We start from the raw sequence: 13,920 nt of genomic DNA, 5'->3' as shown, positions 1-13,920 counted from the left end.
ACATTCATGTCAAGGAGAATTTTAAAAGGGGGAGGGGGAGAAGGACGAAAGACAATTTTTAAAAAATCAATGAAGAAGTAGCTGAGGTAAAGATGTTATTGCTTCTTTACCTTTGACTTGAAAGATTAACACCAAAGGGCTTTTCTTCTTATCCTTAAAAATCAGACTTACAGCCACAAGGCAGCAATACCACCAATCATAAGACAGCTATAAACTGGGTATTCAACAATCTTTATGCTGCTTTACAGAGCTACATATTTCCCTTCATTTATATTAACTGCATAACTCATTACTAAAATTCTAAACATAAAGAACTTTAGGTAAATAACATATTTAAAGATAATGTTTTAAAGCAACTTTGAAAGTAAGGAGAGTCTAAGGTAAAAGTTGTTAGCTCTCACAAATTCTAAACTTTCTACTAAAAAAATAGCAAACAAATCGCAGTACTTAACCCATTCTGATCATCTTAACAGAGTCCAACACTAGTGGCTCCCCAGCTTTCAGACCACCCAACAGTCTTCCTTTCTCAAAGTCCCTCTTGCTAAACTGCCAGAAGAACCAAAGGGGAGGAAAAATGGTTATGTGTTTCTGCTAATTATGATGTCTACTTAACTGCCTACGGTTAAAAGTCAATTAGCACCACAAAACCTTCCAAAGGTCATCCAAAAAAAGCCCTTAAAAAAAACAGGAAATGCTATTAGCACACTATTTCAGTAGAATTTCCAAACTGTTTCCTAAAGTAGTGGTTCTTAACTTTTACAACAAAACCACCTGATAAAAATGAACACTTCTGGCTCAGCCTTCAGAGACTCATAAATCAATAGATCTGAGATAAAGTTCAGGCACCTGTTTCTACTTTTAATCTCCATAAATGATTCTGAAATCACTTATGGGTAGTCCTTAGATATATAAGGATATATATGTGAATACACATACATTTCTCAAATTTTCTTTCTGAGGATAGGAGACTGATCACATATGTCTATGCCTTTGAGAATAAAAAGATGAGGGGCCAGTCAGCCCTTTCCAGCACTCTCCATGTCACTGACCTGAAATCCCCTTTATTGTTTACCACCCTCTCCGGAGGACAGTACTGCGCAGAGCTTTCTAAGACCACAATATCGACGGTTCTTGTATTGTTCCCACGTTTGGACTGGACGTGACAGCCCCAATTTCCAGTCGATCCAGCCTGAATATTAGAAATGGTTAGGGCACTGCATGAAGAAAGAGTTTAAAGAGAGAGAAAATATGGTTAGGCAAGAAGGAAGACAACATGTGCTTCGATCATTCTTTGAGCAAACATGAATGTATGCTGCAGGCCAAGCGCTTGCTTGCTAGGTTAAAAAAAATAATAATAATAAAAAAATAACCCCTCCATTTAAATACTTCAGCAGCAAGTCAAGACAGGCAGGTAAAGGGAGACCTAAAATACTACAGTAAAGGCTATAGAAGAAGAATGAATGGAGTGGCACTGAGACTTCTCCCTCCAAGAAAAGGGAGGGCAGGCCACCACAGGGAGCAGAAACCAAGTGCCAAGGCAGAAACATCATGGCACTTCCTTCAGCAAAACTAAAGGAGAGTCAGTTTCTGTTTTGTATATAAGTTCATTTGTAATCTTTTTTTTTTTAATTACACATACAAGCAATAAAAACAGAAATAGACCCAGAGACATAGAAAACAAACTTATGGTTACCAAAGGGGAAAGGGGGGAGGAGGGATATATTAGGTGTTTGGGATCAGTATACACACACTCCTATATATAAAATGGTAACCAGCAGGGAACTTCACTCAATATTTTGGAATAACCTATAAGGGAGAAGAATCTAAAATAGATACATGCATACATGTATAACTGAATCACTTTGCTGTACAACTGAAACTAACACATTATAAATCAACTATACTTCAATAAAAAAAGAAAAAAATCAAAAACAAAATGATAATTAAAAAAAAAACTAATAGAGAGTTTCCAAGTTACATCTACCTTTTCAGATCCATACTCCAGCATGAAGAAGACTAATATTATGAAGTGTGTAATTAATATTTAAAATGAAATATTTTGTGGAAAAGGGGTTAAAACCTGTCTCTAAAAGGATTTAATAAATTACCAATTAATGCTTTAACAAAAGTAGCTTTCCATTTAAAAGCACACTTCAACTTATAATAACAGCTATATTTCTAAATAGCTGTCAGAAAATTCAACTTTCAAGATGAAATCATAATTCTCTAATATAAAACCTATTAATTAAAGAGCAAATGTCAGAACCTTCAATTAAACTTTATTCCCCCCACATGATCTACTATACTTTGCTTTTATGTAGATACAAATAAATCATTAGACATAAAGCATGTATAATTTTAATTAACTTAACAAAATAATGCCTTGAAATTAAAACACATTTTTCTAGCTTCCTAAAATCATTAATGGCTACACAACAAATGTTCTAATAAAGACTATGAGGCACTGTGATTCTGAATCAAAAAAATATTTATCATCTTTACTAAGTTAGTAAACAAACTAAAACACTGAAATAAATATATTCAAGGTAAAATGACACAGAAGAGTTTGACATTAAATTTAAATAACCAGAAAGTCTGTCAAACATTGTACTTTGCATAACTCTACTGAACTAGGAAGAAGTATATAAAAATTTTTGGCAATAAAAAGCATTCTCTAATCCAGAGATCTCCAAATTTTCTTGGTTCACGGTTCCTTCACTGACTAGATAACTTCCACAATGCCCCTAGCCTAAAAGAAACACCTAAGGTGAAAGCAATCTACAGATTCAATGCAATCCCTATCAAACTACCAATGGTATTTTTCACAGAACTAGAACAAAAAATTTTACAGTTTGTATGGAAACACAAAAGACCCCAAAGAGCCAAAGTAATCTTGAGAAAGAAAAATGAAGCTGGAGGAATGAGGCTACCTGACTTCAGACTATACTACAAAGCTACAGTAATCAAGACAGTATGGTACTGGCACAAAAACAGAAATGTACATCAATGGAACAGGATAGGAAGCCCAGAGATAAACCCATGCACATATGGTCACCTTATCTTTGATAAAGGAGGGAAGAATATACAATGGAGAAAAGACAGCCCCTTCAGTAAGTGGTGCTGGGAAAACTGGACAGATACATGTAAAAGAATGAAATTAGAACACTCCCTAACACCATACACAAAAATAAACTCAAAATGGATTAAAGACCTAAATGTAAGGCTAGACACTATCAAACTCTTAGAGGAAAAAATAGGCAGAACACCCTATGACATAAATCACAGCAAGATCCTTTTTGACCCACCTCCTAGAGAAATGGAAATGAAAACAAAAATAAACAAATGGGACCTAATGAAACTTAAAAGCTTTTGCACATCAAAGGAAACAAGACGAAAAGACAACCCTCAGAATGGGAGAAAATATTTGCAAACGAAGCAACTGACAAAGGATTAATCTCCAAAATTTACAAGCAGCTCATGCAGCTCAATATCCAAAAAACAAACAACCCAATCCAAAAATGGGCAGAAGACCTAAATAGACATTTCTCCAAAGAAGATATACAGATGGCCAACAAACACAAGAAAGGATGCTCAACATCACTAATCATTAGAGAAATGGAAATCAAAACTACAATGAGGTATCACCTCACACCAGTCAGAATGGCCATCATCAAAAAATCTACAAACAATAAATGCTGGAGAGGGTGTGGAGAAAAGGGAACCCTCTTGCACTGTTGGTGGGAATGTAAATTGATACAGCCACTATGAAGAACAGTATGGAGGTTCCTTAAAAAACTAAAAGTAGAACTACCATACGACCCAGCAATCCCACTACTGGGCATATACCCCGAGAAAAACATAATTCAAAAAGAGTCACGTACCACAATGTTCACTGCAGCTCTATTTACAATAGCCAGGACATGGAATCAACCTAAGTGTCCATCGACAGATGAATGGATAAAGAAGATGTGGCACATATATACAATGGAATATTTCTCAGCCATAAAAAGAAATGAAACTGAGTTATTTGTAGTGAGGTGGATGGACCTAGAGTCTGTCATACAGAGTGCAGTAAGCCAGAAAGAGAAAAATAAGTACCGTATGCTAACACATATATATGGAATCTAAAAAAAAAAAATGGTTCTGATGAACCTAGGGGCAGGAGAGGAGTAAAGACGCAGATGTAGAAAATGGACTGGAGGACACGGTGCAGGGGAGGGTAAGCTGTGACAAAGTGAGAGAGTGGCATGGACATATACACACTACCTAATGTAAAATAGATAGCTAGTGGGAAGCAGCCGCATAGCACAGGGAGATCAGCTCAGTGCTTTGTGACCACCTAGAGGGGTGGGATAGGGAGGGTAGGAGGGACATGCAAGAGGAAGGGGGTATGGGGTTATATGTATACGTATAGCTGATTCACCTTGTTGTACAGCATAAACTAACACAACATTGTAAAGCAATTATACTCTAATAAAGATGTTTAAAAAAATGCAATTGACTGTAACAGAATAAAATAGAAAGAAAAACAAAAAAAAACACCTAGGGCGGTTCCAATGACTAAATGCAATCCTAAAACTGTGTATATATGTCCTAATAACTTAGAAGCCATTTGAAAAAAAACCACACATCAATTAAAATATTTCATTCTTAACCACAACTACTTCCTAATGGGTTGTGCATGCCTATTGGGCACTCCAAAATTAATCAAACGTTAGATACAGATCAAACAGTGATATCCGTATTCCTTGTTCCAAAATGATTTTTACACACTACTTGCTTTGCACCATAGTAACTGTCAAAATCCCATTGTCTAAAGTATGGCACCAGCAAAAGGGATGCAGCATCATGTAAATTCAACACCCTAACTGCCTGGAGCTGGTAGCTGTGTGGTGTCTCACAAATGTCCAGTATCACTATGCTCAAACACTTAAAATACCGCACAGCACCTCCGTTAACACACTGTGGCACCCCAGGATACATCAGCATACCCTCTGGGGAAAATGGTCCTAAACCTAACTTTCAGTAATACCTTCAATGTCTAAAACCAATTATCGGAATAAATTTTTCAGGAATCCTCAACACGACATATTAGGAGATTTAAGGAGAAGGAGGTAGCTTCAATTTCAGTGTCTAGGAAAAATACAAACTCTGATTCTTACTAATGAAGGATCAATGACATGCGGAGACCAATGAAGAATCAAGAGGTGTATGAGGTTAACCAGTCCAATAACCACATATTTCCTTTTCCTACAACTTCTTTATTATTCTGGGGTTAACTCTGTGTAAAGGACTTCTCAGTCTTCATATGAAAGATTTTCACTTTGGTAAGTGTCCCTACCAACAAAAAAATGTTAGGCGAAGTTGCTATCCTTAGAATTAATTTTTTTTGTAATGCTAAAGGAATTTAGATTAATTTAAGCATGACTTACAGAAATAAATTTATAAAGTAAATCTAGTTACTTTATAGCTACAAAATTTAAGAGTTAAATTAAAGCTCTTGGAACTATATCCAATATCTTGTGATAAACAATAATGGAAAAGAATATGAAAAAGAATAATATACATATAATTCAGTCACTTTGCTGTAGAGCAGAAATTAACACAACACTGTAAATCAATTATACTTTTCAATAAAATTTTTTTAAAAAGGCTCTTTTATTCAGAAAAGGGTTCTATTACATTTTTAAAGCTTTTCTGTTGTATTATATGTCAATTATTGTCTACTCAGAAAATAAACTGCTTAAAATATACAATTTGGGGACTTCCCTGGTGGTGCAGTGGTTAAGAATCCGCCTGCCAATGCAGGGGAAACGGGTTCTATCCCTGGTCCAGGAAGATCCCACATGCCGCGGAGCAACTAAGCCCGTGCACCACAACTACTGAGCCCGCGGGTCCGCGTGCTGCAACTACTGAAGCCGAGCGCCTAGAGCCTGTGCTCTGCAACAAGAGAAGCCACTGCAATGAGAAGCCCGCGCACCGCAACGAAGAGTAGCCCCTGCTCGCCACAGCTAGAGGTAGCCCGCACGCAGCAACCAAGACCCAATGCAGCCAAAAAAATACATATATATACAGTTTGCTAAGTTTTGACGTATGTATACACTTGTGAAATTATTACACAGTAAAAATAATGTAACAATTAGAATCTTCTCACTAGAACTTAATATTAAGTGCAAAGAACATATAAAAAACTTTCCTGGGCTTCCCTGGTGGCAGAGTGGTTGAGAATCTGCCTGCCAATGCAGGGGACATGGGTTCGAGCCCTGGTCTGGGAAGATCCCACATGCCGCGGAGCAACTAGGCCCGTGAGCCACAATTACTGAGCCTGCGCATCTAGAGCCTGTACTCCGCAACAAGAGAGGCCACGACAGTGAGAGGCCCGCGCACCGCGATGAAGAGTGGCCCCCACTTACCGCAACTAGAGAAAGCCCTAGCACAGAAACGAAGACCCAACACAGCCATAAATAATAAATAAATAAATAAATAAATAAAATTTTCAAAAAAAAAAAAAAAACAAAAACTTTCCTAACAATCTTATCCCCTAATGAAAGAACTCTGCTTCTGGTAATAGCAGAGTGGCTCCTATCAAACCACCCTCCCTGCAATTAACAGTTAGTTATAAGCTGTGAACAAAACTACAATATGATAACTATCTGAACACATGGAGAGTGATCCAAAGCAAGCAGAAACCAAAGAGGACCTGACAGCAGGAAGAAGGGATTGGCAGTGGGGAGTAACCAGGAAATTTCTTTAATGGCTTTTGCCCAAGGGGAGGCATTATTCAAATAGAAACTCAAAATCTTACTGGTTGAAAAATCAGAGGACAGAGGTAGAAAGGAGCCTGGCTGGAAGCCCAAACTTCTGCATATAAAATCCACCCAGCTCTTTAACTGACCCTGACCTACAGGTAGACAGGACAAACACCAAGCAGATTTCACTGGCTGCCTAATACAGAAAAGCCAGATCTAGGAGTTTGAATTTAACCAAGGTAACTGTCCAATGAAACAAAATCAGCTGTCTTGAGAAGAATACAAAGGAATCCAGAGTCAGGGGTCAGCAAACTTTTTCTTTGAAGGCCAGATAGTAAATACTTTAGGCTTTGCTGACCAAGAAGCAACACTGAGAACATTATGTAGGTACTTTTATAACCATTTGAAATGTAACCATTTAAAACTATAAAAAAAACATTCATAGGCCAGATTGGTCCCATAAGCTGTACTCTGTCAACTTCTCTATAGTAAATCATTCACAATGTCCAGGATACAATCCGTTACCAGACATATAAACAATATTTTTAAAATAGGGAAATATAAACCATATTCATAAGAAAAATAGTCAAGGTGATGATCCCAAGATGACCCAGATACTGGAATAAGAAAGCAAGGATTTAAGGGTATCTACTATAAAAGTTAAAAGACACAAATGAAAATATGCTTCTAACAGACAGATAGGAAATCTCAGAAGAGAAAGAGATATTATAAAATAGAATATTCGAACCTCAAAATTCCCAAACCTGAGTCTCAACTCAGACAGCTTTTAGTTTCTTGGTAATTTTTTCATGATGCTTTTGTAATACTACCCTAAAGTGCCCCAGGAGAGAGTTGAGAAACTACAGAGAAACTCCAGATCTACTCTTCAATATTCAAGCTGAGGTCTATCTTTATGAAATTGATAGGAAGGAAAGAGAGAGAGAGACAGAAAAAGGCTTGGAGAGATACACAGAGACAGAAAGAGAGGCAGAGAGAAGGAAAGAGAAAATTCAATACCTACAGATTAAGATTTTACCAAAATAAAATATGTAAGTGATAACATCATATTTATTTTTATCCTGTTTTTTGTACTTTAAGTTCATTCAAATTAACTATTGCTGTGCTTGCACCAATCGTGGGGTTGACAGGTGTTATATTCTTTTATACTAGTGGGGTGAAAAAAGGAAGTATCTTAAAATGTTACATTAATCATAAGACAGTGAAAATTAGGTGATTCCCAAAAGTGAAATTCTAAGCTTATTAGTAGCAGGAAATTGTTAGAAATTAAGTTTGGCACTAAAAGTTTACATTTTTTCCTCTTAAGACTTTAAACAAAAAGTCTCCCACTTTTAAACAGTGTTTCCCTTTTATCCTATGCTTTTTTCCTCCAAAACTGGATGGAAAAGATAGCTATTTAATTTTAGAAGATAAGTAACAATCAGGAAAAGAAATGTCAGAAGTTTGCTTTTTTAAATGCAAGAAGGTAAAATATTCATTCAAATTCTAACCAAACAGTACAATTCCGAAATGATAAATAAAATCCACAGAGACAATTCCTCATCTAAAAAAAGTTTACCTTGCAATCAATGAGCAGTTGTGAATCATGTTCTTTTCAACAAAGATACCTTGGGATTCATCAGTTTCGACTATTCGCCCATCCTGATACCATAACACTTGCATGTCTTGATCAATATATGAAGCCATGCACTGGAAAGGAAGGCTGTCTCCTTCAAACACAACTTGACGATGAGATGGAGTCATGTAGAAAGATGGTAATTCAAGGGGAGGATCTAGAGACAGTAAAATAAAGATTCAGTTAACAAATACAATACTATATTCACACTCCAAAATTTAAAATTATAGAAACTCTAATTGAAATTTTAAAAATGGAAAAACAAATTCCTCAGTAATCAGCATTCTAATGTTAGTATCAACAAAGCTATTACTGAATTAAGAGGGTCCAAGATGAAAACACCGTTAAGCAAAATTAAAATGAAACCATTTCATATCAACTTTTACAAAGCTGATATATTTCCTTCCAGTAAGAAAAATAAAAGAGAGTTTTAACTACATATGCAAAAATGTACACAAATCTCTTGGCTCATTAAAAGCCTTTAAAATATTTAGTCCCTTTGTCTAACACAATAATTCTACTTTTAGTAGTATTCTATCCTAAATAGCTAATATGTAAAGATGTACACAAGGAAATTAATCCTTTGAATGTTTATGGAGTGAGAAATTATTAACCTAAATATGCAGTAATAATGAAATTGCTATGGCTACATCTCTGTAATGAAAAAATAAAAGTTATGGCCACATCTATATAATGGATTGGTATGCATCTTCTATATGATGAGGAAACAAGTTTACACCATTTCCAGTTACAAAAGGTTACAAAATAACATTAGAGTATGATATTTTGGACAAAACATAATAAAAAGGTATAGAAGATGACACACCAAGGTATCCTTGACATTAGCTACCTATGAGTGATAAGAATGTAAGTATGGGTTTTGTTTTTTTCTTCTTTTAGTTTTTCATTTTTTCCCCCAGCTTTATGGAGGTATAACTGACAAAATTATAAGTTATTTAAAGTGTACACCAAGGTAATTTGATATATGCATACATTATTTTTCATAAATCTTTAATCCAATGAGCATATTTTACATGTGAAACAATAATGATAATAAAAATAAAAGGAAAAAACTGATACAGTTGTCTATTTTCAAACACAAAGACTAAACTAGAACCTACCTCTATCATTTTAAGGACTGTTTTTGGTTGATGTTTTTGTTTTCTGTTTTTTGTTTTTCATTTAGCACATGGTAAATGTGTTATTTCCCTCAAGCCTTCAGATAGTCTTAAAAATCATGACTTTCAATAGCTGCATACTATTTCACTGAATTGATGTGCCATAATTAAACCAATGCCCTATTTTTGAGAATTTAGGATATGTTCACAAAGTCTGAAGACTTACATACATAGGTGATGATTTCTTAAGAATTAACCCCTACATGCAGAATTACTATATGAAGTTGTATCAATTCTTTAAGAACACCAATACATATTGCCAAACTATCCTTCAAAAAGGCTGTATCAATTCACACCCCACCAACAAAATGTGACTGTATCCTGAGATTTTATTACTATCAACAAATTCCTGATTTGCTGTTAGAAAATCTGAAGATCTATACTATTTATTGAAACTGGACTTCATAAAGAAAGCTGTTCAGAACCTAAGAACTTTAAACACCAATCAAAAATTGTTTTTTAATCCAGCTGACTTAATTGTCAGCAAAAACTAAATATTATCAAATCCATGAAGACTGACAGTTGTAATCAGTCCCAATGTGTAAACAGAACTCTGCAGTTTGTCAGGAAAAACAAGATAGCAAGGAAAATACAGTTAACCCTTTCTCAGTTTTTCTTCCTTACCGCACGTCAACAACTCCTGCTTCACACCTGTGACTGGCTGGGCCTGAAGAGACTTAGGATAAACACACCGTGTGTCCCGTACCGTGATGTTTCTCTCCTTTACCCAGCGATGCATCCACAGTATGTTACAATCACACAGCAGATACTCAGTCTGAAATTCTCTGTAGCATACAAAATGCAATTTAGAGGTTATGGTGAATGAATTAAATAGCACTTTTGCTTCATGTTGGCTTACCCTTTGGGTGGCAAGCACATTCCTACTCGCCCTTACCATGCTACGGCACATACTGTACCATCAACTGGTTATGGTCTCCTTTCCCTTGAGATGACACCAAATGCCTGACCCCAGCTCCCTTCCCTGCTGATTCGGGGAGTGAATCCACTTTCAATCAAAGTTGGTATGTGAACAAAATCTATTCCTCATCTATGTAATGAACTCCTGAAGCCCAGGGTACTGGAATACCACATCCCCATCCTTTGTGTCTATCAAACTTTTACCCTTTCATCCAGTCTGTGGCACAAATACTGGATCTTGAAGCCTTCCGCAATTTTTCCAGCATCACTGCCATGTTCTTGGCTTAAATACCTGCAAACTCTGTTAATTCTGGCAACATAAAGCAATATATGACTGTTTCACATGGTTATATTGTGTTTATCTGACTAGGATGACTGGCTGACTTCCAATTCCTAAGCACCACCTTCTGGTCAGTTTCCAGCACTATCAGTTATAAACACTGGCAATTTTGCCCAATTTTTGGATGAAAATACTTCCTACATTCCTGCTATCCAGGGTCTCAAAAGCCAGATTGTTTTTACAGCCTTTATTTCCTAAACTTCACAGAAATGGCTGACATGAGCCCACTAAAAGGAGATGTTTTCACTAAAAAGCAGTTTTCTGGATAAGAACCGCAGCAGTACCAAAAAGACCAGATAGAGTTTGATGCAGTGTGATTCTAGAAGTACATACATGTGTCTGCCATAGTGAGGAGCACCATGAGAGCCTAACCTATCAGCTACATTCCAATGAAAACTGCTAAATGAGACTGAAATGATAAATTTAGAAAACGAAAGATGAGGAGGAGGGAAGGGAAAAAAGAAGGGGAGGGGAAGAGAAAAAAGGGAAGAAGTCAGCATACATCAAACAGAGACATCTGGCAGAGAAGACATTTTTCACTGGAAAAAGAGACTCAAGCCCATATGTCATAGACCATAAAAATTTGAAAAACATTATATTTAACTGTAATTCCAACAGAAATCATTATAACTTATACTTTGAAATATATTAAGGTTTATCTGAAAATACAGTTAGCTTCAAAAGTAACTCCTATACAATCTTGCACTTAATAAAACTGCGTTTTGGGGGGAAAAACATCAGCCAGCTCTAAAGCTACAGAGAATTATGTAAATATGACCTTACATTGACTTCATAAAGCAGGCATTCTATGTAAGCATGCCTAGAAATCTCAGTAATAAGTTGTGAATTCAGTTTGGGGATGGAGTTACAGGATAAAATTAAATCGCTAAAGCATAACATAGTCTTAACTATAAATTCTTCATAGGGAGGGAGGCATATTTTATACTTTGGGAATATAATTAGCTGAACAAAATATTTTCTGATTTGGAAACACAAAGAGAAAAAATTACCAATTTATTTACTTTAAATATAAATTAGAGAGAGAGAGTAGTATTCTAAGGAGAAAATGGTCGTCCCAGCCTGAAACACATTATTAAGGTTTATGGTATGTTTTTCAATGTGAATGCAAGTTCTCAAGTGAGATTCTAATTATTGCAAAATCACAAGCTTTTCCCATGAAGTCTCTTAAGCCATATAATAACTTTTTAATTTTAAAACACAAAAATGTATTTACTAAAACAGGAGAAAAATTCTTACTTACAAAGATCGTAATGAGCCAAGATAATCAAAAGTTCCTTGAGATAATGATGAAAACAAATTCCCTGAAAGGTTTCTGGAAAAAAGGAAATAATTACACTTTAAGAAATGCTAACAATTATATATCATTTTATCTTATATTTTATTACATTTATTACATTTTATTTTATATTTCCTAAAATGTCCTATCATTAACTACTGCTATAAAGAATTTATGAAAGTTGTTTTAAATCTTATGAAGAGAAACATCTAGTAAATATTTTCTCCAAAGTTGAAGAAGTAAATTGTTCTTAACCTTATATAAAGCAGTAAACAAAATTATTTAAAATTACTGCTGGATAAGGATTTTTCTATCAAATATCATGTGAACCTCAAAGTTAACTTCCTGAACTAGATCTTTAGTCATACTCTCATTGCAACTAGAATTATTCTTCATGTGTTCACTCAGTATCACATAAGAAAGCAAAAATTTAAAAAAACATGGAAAAGGAGGGTCTGAAGGGCCAGCAACAGCTGACAGTAACCCAGTAAAATACGTTGGCAGAGTGAAATGAGTCCAGGGTTTAAGACGGAAGACTTGGGATAGAATTCCGTGTCGGCTTTGGGCAAATTACTTAACCTCTCTCGTTTCCCCCTGTATCATGGCTTTAATAAATACCTAAACACTTGCAGAGTTTTGTATGAATTGTAGAACACCTTATGCTACAATATGAGTAGTTTGTTACACCCATCATGGTTTGACCAAATCATTTTTTGTGATTTCTTCCATGATTGACTATAAGCTCCAGGAGAGGAAGGACTTGTGTGTCTTATTTACTGGGGTACCTCTGTCAGCTAGTAACAAACTGGGGTATACAGTAGGTGCTCAATTGTGGTGGCTGACTGTTCAGACCCCACCTTTAGGAGGCGCTAGCAAGGACTCTGGGAAAATGGCAGCATGATCCAACCATCACAAGATCTTTTCTGTGCCTATTGTAGTAACAAGAATGATAAAATTTTGGGACTTCCCTTGTGGCACAGTGGTTAAGAATCCGCCTGCCAATGCAGGGGACACAGGTTCGAGCCCTGGTCCAGGAAGATCGCACATGCCACAGAGCAACTAAGCCCGGGCACCACAACTACTGAGCCTGTGCTCTAGAGCCCGCGAGCCACAACTACTGAGCCCTCGTGCCACAGCACGCCTAGAGCCCAGGCTCCGCAAAAGAGAAGCCACTGCGATGAGAAGCCCGCGCACCGCAACGAAGGGTAGCCCCTGCTCGCTGCAACTAGAGAAAGCCCGCGTGCAACAATGAACACCCAATGCAGCCAAAAATAAGTTTAAAAAAATAATTAAAAAAAAAAAAAAGAATGATAAAATTTGGACCTAGAATTCTCAAGGAAGAAGTCCTGAGACCTGCAAGGAGGCCTGCCTCTCCTCCAGAGTCTGAGTTTCATCCTTCAAGTGTGGAAGAAAGTGACAATGGGGTAGATGGATTCTCCAGTGAGGAGAGGAAAGAGAATTGATGGGGGAGAGGTCAGCTGTTACCATGACACCTGCAGCAACGTATTCCTGGATGGGAAGACTTAATATTACACAAACACCAATCCCTCACAAATTAATATACTGATATAATGGATTTCAGTAAGAACATCACTGGATTCATTTTTATTGTCTTAGGATTTTTTTGATAGAAAAAAGGCTGGATAAAATAATTTTGATCTTCATAAAAGAATTGCCTAGGAACTTAAACAAACAAAAAGAATACTTGCAAATCAAAAGAACCGCGAAAGCGAAGCCCTTTTCTTTTTTGGCCTATCAGAGTGAATACTGAATGTGGATTTTGAAAAGGGTACAGCTGATGGAGT

At 36.2% G+C, this 13,920-nt stretch overlaps 1 protein-coding gene across 3 annotated transcripts in view; it reads right to left on the bottom strand.

The window, feature by feature from the left end:
• The window catches only part of ADGRA3 (adhesion G protein-coupled receptor A3), a 124,659-nt gene that overhangs the window by 49,689 nt on the left and 61,050 nt on the right, over positions 1–13,920 (bottom strand). For all 3 annotated transcript variants that reach the window (XR_009503333.1, XM_059923259.1, XM_059923258.1), the window contains exons 5-8: positions 12,080–12,151; positions 10,185–10,345; positions 8,326–8,539; positions 1,050–1,214 (exon numbers count right to left, since the gene is read on the bottom strand). Coding sequence is in view for 2 of the 3 variants with exons in the window: in XM_059923259.1 (XP_059779242.1) it covers positions 1,050–1,214; positions 8,326–8,539; positions 10,185–10,345; positions 12,080–12,151 (612 nt within the window). In the remaining variant the exon portion in view is untranslated. The remainder of the gene's footprint in view (positions 1–1,049; positions 1,215–8,325; positions 8,540–10,184; positions 10,346–12,079; positions 12,152–13,920) is intronic.

This window comes from Balaenoptera ricei, chromosome 5 (assembly GCF_028023285.1).
Source record: "Balaenoptera ricei isolate mBalRic1 chromosome 5, mBalRic1.hap2, whole genome shotgun sequence".
Classification (NCBI taxonomy): Eukaryota; Metazoa; Chordata; class Mammalia; order Artiodactyla; family Balaenopteridae; genus Balaenoptera; species Balaenoptera ricei.
The sequence above is the reverse complement of the archived record's forward strand: the minus strand, read 5'-3'. Positions and strand labels throughout refer to the sequence as shown.